Source organism: Pygoscelis adeliae, unplaced genomic scaffold (assembly GCF_000699105.1).
Source record: "Pygoscelis adeliae isolate BGI_AS28 unplaced genomic scaffold, ASM69910v1 Scaffold120, whole genome shotgun sequence".
Taxonomy (NCBI): Eukaryota; Metazoa; Chordata; class Aves; order Sphenisciformes; family Spheniscidae; genus Pygoscelis; species Pygoscelis adeliae.
This window is the reverse complement of record NW_008824032.1, coordinates 8,477,619-8,486,659: the sequence shown is the minus strand read 5'-3', so window position 1 is coordinate 8,486,659 and position 9,041 is coordinate 8,477,619. Positions and strand designations below refer to the sequence as shown.

General features: G+C 42.9%; 1 protein-coding gene across 1 annotated transcript in view; it reads right to left on the bottom strand.

Moving 5' to 3' along the window:
• DCBLD2 (discoidin, CUB and LCCL domain containing 2) overlaps nucleotides 1–2,685 on the bottom strand; it is a 150,581-nt gene extending 147,896 nt beyond the window's left edge. Inside the window, exon 1 of the mRNA XM_009330680.1 lies at nucleotides 2,553–2,685. Coding sequence (XP_009328955.1) covers nucleotides 2,553–2,685 — 133 coding nt within the window. The remainder of the gene's footprint in view (nucleotides 1–2,552) is intronic.
• Between the last annotated feature and the right edge of the window lie 6,356 nt (nucleotides 2,686–9,041).

Here is a 9,041-nt window from a genome sequence, read left to right as displayed (position 1 = left end):
CTTCCGAGAGCAATTCAGAGCATCACTGCTCTGGATCGATCCCTCCAGGAGCCTTTCTCTGAACACTGACAGGAAGTATTGGTGAAACTAAGGAAGCAGCTAGTTAACTTGGATGATAAAAGATAAATGGTGAAGATAACATCTTAATACTTCCATGGCTTTTACCTAACACTAGCTACTGACTTTTTTGTTTTATTTTCTCTTTAATGTTTAGGATATGTACTGACCTCCCAGTGGTCAAATGCTACGACTGCTAAGTGATGATGTGCAAATCAACGCATTCCCAGCCCAGTGTACAGAGAAAATATAGACTTTTTGTACTGGTTTTGGCTGGGATAGAGTTAATTTTCTTCATAGCAGCTCTTGTGGTGCTGTGTTTTGGATTTGTGATGAAAACAGTGTTGATAACACATGGATGTTTTCGTTATTGCTGAGCAGTGCTTACATTCTCACACCACCCCACCAGTGAGTAGGCTGGGGGTGCACAAGAAGTTGGGAGGGGACACAGCCGGGACAGCTGACCCCGACTGACCAAAGGGATATCCCATACCATATCATGTCAGGCTCAGCAATAAAAGCTGGTGGAAGAAGACGGAAGCAGGGGACGTTTGGAGTGATGGCATTTGTCTTCCCAAGTAACCATTACACATGATGGAGCCCTGCTTTCCTGGAGATGGCTGAACACCTGCCTGCCGATGGGAAGCAGCGAATGAATTCCTTATTTTGCTTTGCTTGCACACACAACTGTCACTATTATTAAACTGTCTTTATCTCAGCCCACAAGTTTTCTCACTTTTGCCCTCCCAATTCTCTCCCTCATCCCACTGGGAGGGAGTAAGTGAGCGTCTGAGCGGGGCTGAGCTGCCTGCCAGGGTTAACCCACAGCACCTTCTAACGTGCATGTTACGGTACATGTTTCTTCTCTGGTACTCATTGTACATGCACATCTATCATGTCACAGCTCAGATGCACTTAGAAATCATCAGCTTGGTATTTTTGAGCTTTCCCAGCTTCTGTCCTCAAGGGTGACATGTAGGTTACTGCTGTTTTTCAAAGTCTTAGATACACACTGTAAGAGAAAATAAATGAGCCTCTGAAGGGCACATTTTTGCTACTGTGAGCTAGGAATGGAGGCTGTGATGTGAATTTACCAAAAGGAAAGCTCGTACACATTCTGCTGAAGATGCACCTCAACCGATATCTGGTAAACCAAATCAACAACCTACAGAAACTGGAAGCTAAATGGGACAGGTTTTACGCTTGTACTGTATACCTATCCAGTTAATAGTCATTGTTAGAAAGAGACAAATGCATCAGCATGAAGAATTTGTACAGCTTGTTTGCAACATGTGGTCAGCACAAAAGCTTGATGGATCCTTGGCAGAAATTAAGTTGGCAGGGCTTTGATCCAATGCACAAAAATCAAACACTGAATTCTGGATATTGAAATATTTGATCGATGAACAGAGAGCTCTGCCACTGTTTAGCTAATAAATGACTCAACTCATCATATGCCAATCTAAGCTGTTCATTTTCTGATTTTGTGATGATTATGCATGGAGCCAATTATTATTCATTGCTGTTCAGCTCCCTCCCCCAGAACACCACCAGCAGCAAAAGCAGATGTTACAAGCCAGTAGATGGCCACTTACAAAGCTAAGCGCCACTACAATTTGCTGTTGTTGAAGTTTGTAAAGATAAACACATGCTCACGAGCTAAAGGATCTGGTCTCTTAAGTTCTTGAAGACACTACTCATGTACTCATTGATCTGGTTACTGCTTTTGAATAAAAAGAGTTTTCTTTAACCTTTCAGAACTGTGGCAATCCCATCCACTCCCTTTGGCTCATCTGCCTTGGTGTGACTCCATGAGTGAGCTGCAGCTCATTTCCTCCAGGGCAGAGAAGCAAGGACTTGCTGCAATTACTGCATGAAGGCATAAACTGTCTTTGGACATTGCAGATACTAAAATTTTACATGGGTTCAAGGGGAAATAGAAATTTATAGAAGAGAAATCCACTGAGGATTGCTAAATTCAACCACATGTAGCTCAGAAAGCCCCTGAGCTGCAAGTGGCTGGCAGCAGGGACAGTATTTCGGGAAAGTACTATGCATGCCTGCTTTCTTTGTACACTTCTTGGCTCATGTGGGAAGCAGGATACAGTGCTAATAAGAACATTAGTCCGACCCAGAATGGCTGCTCATATATGTTGTATTAGTTAAATGTGATCTTCCATGCAGACAAACTGCCTGCAGTTAAAATCAATTTGTAGTTTTCTGGCTATTCTAAAAACTGCAGCAAGTAGTTACAGCTTCCTCTTTCCCCCACCCTGAATGATCTGACACTACATGCTCCCAGTTGGTGGCTGTATTGCTTAAACTGGTGTCCACAGCTTGTGTACTCCCCTCTGCAAAGCTGCTTGTTCTTGCCCTGTGCCGCAGCCTGCATGAAGCCAACAGACACTTTCGTATTTTGTGTCTGCACGGTGAACTGGGCTTGGAAACAGATACGGCTGTGACAGAGCGCGCGTTTGCTTGGCAGAGCATTTCACCAGCCAGGTCGACCCCTTTGATCTGGTTCATGGTGGTGTGGCTCCACAGATGCATACTGGAGCCACCCAGAGGCTGGTGTGCAGCAGACGAGCTGACAGCCAAGAGGAAGGACAGGACGACCACTTGCACCATCGCCGCAGTCAAAGCAAAACTGGTGGAACCGCAGCTGGGGCTGCTAGTGATTAACACCACTTCTCCTGCAACTTCCAACCCACTCTTTGAACCTTTCCACAGCTCTCAAGGGGACCATGACCTTCACTTTGAAAAACACTGCTGCAGCACAACCAAGCTGAGAGGGGAAGTCCACTGACAATACGCAGCTGTAAATCTGGGTTAAATAACAAGTTATCATGGATTAATGGCTGCTTGCTGTTCCTGGTGCTCAGAGGCGAATGTGACCCATTAACAGCAGATGTACATTTCTTTACATTAGCCTGCTAGAGTAAAGCCCAAATATAAGTGAAACCAAAAGCAAGGCCTCAGGCTTTAAAAGAATGTGAAAGAGAAGGAGCGTATACACAGAAACTTACTGCAAGAAGCCATTTTTTCCTTAGGCAGAAACGAGCACAAAGATTAATAATTTGACCAACCAATGCTAGAAATCAAGATGACAATTTTTGCTTATACTAAATATACTGTGAGTTGTTTTTTTTTTTAAAGTAATAGCCACAGTCCTTTCCCCTAACTTTTTTTCCTTGGGTAAAATAGAGCGTAGTCCTTAGGGATATCAGCTCCTGAAATGGTAGTGCTCACTAATAATGACTGTGTGCAGCCATTACAGTGTTGGCTACGTGATGCTCCTTGTAGGTTTTTTTGTTATACAACACAAAACACAATAAAAAGGATACCGTCCCTCTCCCATCAAAATTAGATCAGGTTGAAAATGACACTAAAATATTTCACAGAAAATGCAGCTTTCCAGTTGAGGGTGGAAAAAACCACCACTGACTGATATGCAGTACGTATAGTCTTTTGGGAGAACATGTTCAATTGTAAAAAAATAATAATCGTAGTATAACTAAATCAGCAGATAATATGTCTTGGCTGGAAGATGGGTTGAAATGTATTGTGTCATGTCTGGCTAGGTCAGTAGCACATCAACCTAGTGAAAACTAACCCATTTTTTTGAAAGTTCTCTCTGTTGATAAATACTCCTTAGAGCGTCATTGTCTCTCCCCCCAACATTGTGGATACTAGACCATGTAGGATTCAGAGGGTCCGAGCCATCTACCAGGGAGTTTCTGAAGGCATATCTACCATGTCTGCTGCCGAACTAGAAAGCAATCTGGTTTTACCTTGTTCAATAAATGCGCACATTTAGAAAAGCAAATCCTGGCAAGTGGGAAAATATTATGATGCATTCTACTGCTTCATATTAAAGAGAGAGTATGAAATTAAATTAAGCCTTTTGGGGAAAAGCATATTGGAGGACAAATTAAGCCCAAACCTAGAGAAATATTCTCAGGGAATTAAATATAACTACATTCCTTTCTTTGGAATATACTTTTCTACTCTTTTGTCAGAATGTTCTGCATTTGGCATACCACAAAGCTCCAGCTTTCATAAAGACTTTCAGACAGGCAATGTTGCCTAAAGGACTGTACCCTGTATGAACTGGGACTTACTCCTTTCTATTTCAACAGAAGAAAATAGAATTTTCTTCTATTGTTGTAGGTTCTAACTCATTACTGATGAAAATGCTGGAAGTTGCACCAGTGTCTATTCTGAGGTCCAGCTGGATTTACAGCTGCTTGCACTGAGTCTTGGGTTTCTGCTTTTTTTTTGTCTATTAAAATAAATCTCTAGGATCTGGGGGAAAACCCATAGTACAGGATAAGGGAGCAAATTTAGCTGATGGAACAGAATGGTTAGAAGGGACCAGTCTGAGCTGATACTCCCCTAAAGACACAAATAGCTCTTCCAAGAACAGGTGAAAAGAAGGTGTACAGCTGTCCCAGGTTATTTTATTCTACCCAAGAACTGTCTAATCAGAAGGCCAAAGTGTCTCATTTGTACGGATGCAAACCATATGAATCATGTGCACTGCAGGCAGAAAACAAGAGGGACCAAGAATCTGTGTAAAGAGTTACTCCTGAATCCTAGACAAAAGCAGGTCCCAGGAAACAGAGAAATTCAGTGGTTTTGGTAGGTTCGGGACTGAGAGCCCCAGGGACCAATGACCTTTCATAAGCCACAGTGTGTGTATAGCATAGACCATGACAGTAAATGGTTACCCCATCTTTGTTGCTAACACACTTTGCTCCTCAGAAGGAAAGACTACCTGTAAGCTGCTAGACAAAGAACTTCAGCTGGAGTCCGTTCATCTTTGTGAATTACTAGTTATTTTTTGTTCTGATGCAAAACTCCTTTTGGAGAGAAAAAGAAAGGGAATCTGTTCTTCATGTTTCAGCAACAGAAAAGAGGATGTATCCACTGTGGGTGAAATACATGGGAAAACCAAGTGCAAGAGAGGGTTTCAGAAAGCTTCATCCGTGCCATGGCCCAGATGTACACTAGTAGTGTCATCCATATCTAACAAACCATACATTACAATGCATTGGAAAGGTTGATTAACAGGTAGTTTTGTTTCCTGCAATGGGGAGTTTTCTTTGCCATAGTTGGGAGAAATGGGATCTTATACCACTACAATGGGAGTGGCTGCCACAGAGTTAATTGCCATACATTAGCCTGGTTTACAACAATATCCGACTGGAATGACAAAGTCAAAAGATCACCCAAGATATTATTCCTTACCCATGAAAAGAGTTGGTTGTTTGAAAGCATTCCTCACTTTATCATCACTTTGCAAAATTCCAGTGTGTTTTATATTTTTCTTCCTGTAGGAAAGATGAGGTTAAAGGTTATTAAATCTGCCGCTACCATTTCGTATGATTAGAAAATAATATATTGAGAAAAGCAGATCCTGAAGTGCTTTCTGAACTTTTCTACAATTCCTATAGCTTTTGTGTGCTACCTATTACTACCCACCATTCGTTTATTTCCATTTATTCCTCCTGTGATGTTATTCGTTCCCTAATCAACCCTCCATAGAAATACTGGATTTGCTTCACCGTTATTCTATTGTTATTAAGAGCCTTTTTGACATTTCATGCTATTAGACACTGTTATAACTTAGTTAAACTTTTACAAGTTCGGTTGAAATTTTCCATGCCTGGTGTTTGCTCCAGGCTGTTGTTATTCACGTGTTTTTAAATTTCAAGAGTCATGGTTCAGTTGTTTCTGAGAAGAAAGTTAAGGAAAAATAAGTTTTGCCCACATATAAAAAATTGAGACCATTTCTTGTATGCAATTTGTTTAATGCTTTAAAGCACGTATATAAAATTTGGCAGGGGAAGGGGCACTCCTGCCAGGAGTCCTTTTTGCTGTCTTTGTGCAAGCTTTTTTAAAAAATGCATTACACACATACTTAGTAAACCCCTTGATTTTCTAGTAGCTATGATCTCTGAGGGCTCTTGCCCCGCAGAGCATGGTCAGACTGCTCCCAGCTCCTAGTGATCACTAGCTGCGCTGTGCTGCCAAGCCAGGCTAGGGTTACTAGGGTCAGGACTGTAATGGCAACTCAAAATTATTCTAGACTATTATTCTAGTATGGAAACTTAAAGCATGGAGCCTCTTTCTCCCTCTGTTAATAACATGACTACCAGTAACCAACAGCATGGAACAGGAAACCCACCGAAGCAAATTCAGAAGGGATATGTGCTGGACAGTATGGGATAAAAAGGAATAGTTGAAAGTAATGAATCTAATGACAGAATGAAACCAGTACTGGGTACCTGCGAGAAACTGGACGAATTGAGAGCCAACTGGCTGAAGGGAGGGTCAGTGGGATCAGGCAAGAAACAAATGGGTTGCAACCTTCAAGGGGGTTTTTTTATGGTCTTACTGTTAAAACTGAAAAATGTTATGTCTAGAAACTGATGTCTGATTTTTATATTAGTCCAGTGCAACAATTTTGCTGATTTCAAGTGGAGTTACTCTCACATTTCAGCTGCAGTATGAAGAACAGAATCGGATCCTTCAGTTGCACTGGAAAACTTTCTGCTTTCCAAATGCACCGGTAAGAGTTATGGCTTTGCACATGACTGTTAGGAGTGTGCTCGGCTCTGGAACACAAGTTGTTCTACAAACCTACAACAGTTCTCAAATGTCATGCATGTGCAGCAAACTACGGTGGTTTTAGCAAGAACAGTCAAGCAGGGCAGAAACGTGTGACCCTTCAGAAACATTAAATCATGTTTCAAGTGAATCATGACATATTTAGTTTGCTACATTTTTCTTTATATTGAAGATGCCCTCACAGCAGATGAAGAAAAGAAGCAAACCAGCTGCTTATTGTACGGGTTAAGCCATACAGAAATGTTTGAATTAGAAATGTCATGAAAACACTGACTTAGAAGCTTTGTTTCATTATGGATGGCATTAGTCTATTTAATCTACTTTGATAAGTGTTTGTATTCGGAGCTACATGAATAGGGTATATATACCTAAGTAAAACAAATAAAACTGCCACATCTGGCCATACTCTCAAGAGTATATACAAAGCACTCGATGAGGTACAAAGTTCACTCTGGGGTGGAGCGCTAGAGTAGGAGCTGAGAGGGGCATAAGGCCTCCAAGCCCTGCCTCACAAAGACCCCGCATTCTGCTCCCTAAACGTGGCTGGCTATTGAGCAGGCCTTGCCCACAAAACTGGAAGCTGAATGGATTATTGAGCTCAGAGGGGCTCCATCAGTCAGGTTTCTGTTGACACTGCCTTTCTCACCTGACCACCCATAGGGGAAAATGTTATGACTTCCCACAAAAGGGAGACCATAAGGCCTGGGACTTGCATCCATTTTTAGAGAAAGAGATTTTTAAAAGAAAAAAACAAACCCCTGAACAAAACCACAATAAGACACATACAATAAAATTTGCAAACACATGCTGGGCCAACTTCTGATCTCAGTTGAACTGAGAACCTCTGCTGAAACAGAGGCAGCTGGAAGAGAGAGAGGAAGAGAACAGATGGGAGAAGCAGATGAAACAAAGAACAAATGTAGACAGGATGATTAATTTATTTCAGAACGGACAGAACCACTTATCCATAACTGCCTGTAATAGAACACACACGTTTTTCCATGTATACAATGTTTTGAGTTGGTACAGAGACATTATGTGATTGTGAATGGGAGGGCAAGAGGAAATAAGACAGCCTCTCTGGCCCTGGTTCAGAAAAGGATGTGCTTTGTCTTCTGTGGGACTTAAGAATATGCTGTAACATTTTCCTGAACTGGAGTTTCTATCAAGAGATGCTTCATCCTGTGAAAATGTTCAGAAGTCTCTAGTTAGTTATCAATGGTACTTTGCACTAATAACCAAATGATATTTTGAAACTTACTCTGGGTGTTGGTTTATCACTCACTAACATCAAAACAAAGATTTGTTTATACAGTCTAGGCCCGATATACCACTTTCCTGCTCCAGTTTTATGCTATTACAACTCACTTGAAGGGATTTTGCCTGGCTGAACGGGGAGCTTTTGCTGGGACTCAGGAAAAAAAGGAGAGTTTACCGCTTGTGGAAGAAGGGGCAGGCGACTCAAGAAGAGTACAGGGATCTCGTTAGGTCATGCAGAGAGGAAATGAGAAAGGCAAAAGCCCAGCTAGAACGCAACCTGGCCGCTGTCGTTAAAGACAACAAAAAAAGTTTTTACAAATACATTAATGACAAGAAGAGAGCCAGGGAGAATCTCCATCCTTTATTGGATGCGGGGGGGAACATTGTCACCGAGGATGAGGAAAAGGCTGAGGTACTTAATGCCTTCTTTGCCTCAGTCTTTAGCAGGCAGACTAGTTATCCTCAGGGTACTCGGCCCCCTGAGCTGGAGGACAGGGATGGCGAGCAGGATGAACCCCCCATAATCCAAGAGGAAGCAGTTAACGACCTGCTACGCTACCTGGACGCTCACAAGTCTATGAGGCCAGATAGGATCCAGCCGAGAGTGCTGAGGGAGCTGGCGGAGGAGGGGCGCTAGCAAAGCCGCTCTCCATCATCTATCAGCAGTCCTGGTTAACGGGGGAGGTCCCGGATGACTGGAGGCTGGCCAATGTGACGCCCATCTACAAGAAGGGCCGGAAGGAGAATCTGGGGAACTAAAGGCCTGTCAGCCTGACCTCGATGCCGGGGAAGATTATGGAGTGGTTCATCTTGAGGGCGCTCACAAGGCAGGTGCGGGACAACCAGGGCATCAGGCCCAGCCAACACAGGTTCATGAAAGGCAGGTCCTGCTTGACCAACCTGATCTCCTTCTATGACCAGGTGACCCGCCTAGTGGACAAGGGAAAGGCTGTGGATGTGGTCTACCTGGACTTCAGTAAGGCCTTTGACACCGTCTCCCACAGCATTCTCCTGGAGAAGCTGGCGGCTCACGGCTTAGACAGGTGTACTCTGCGCTGGGTCAAAAACTGGCTGGACGGCCGGGCCCAGAG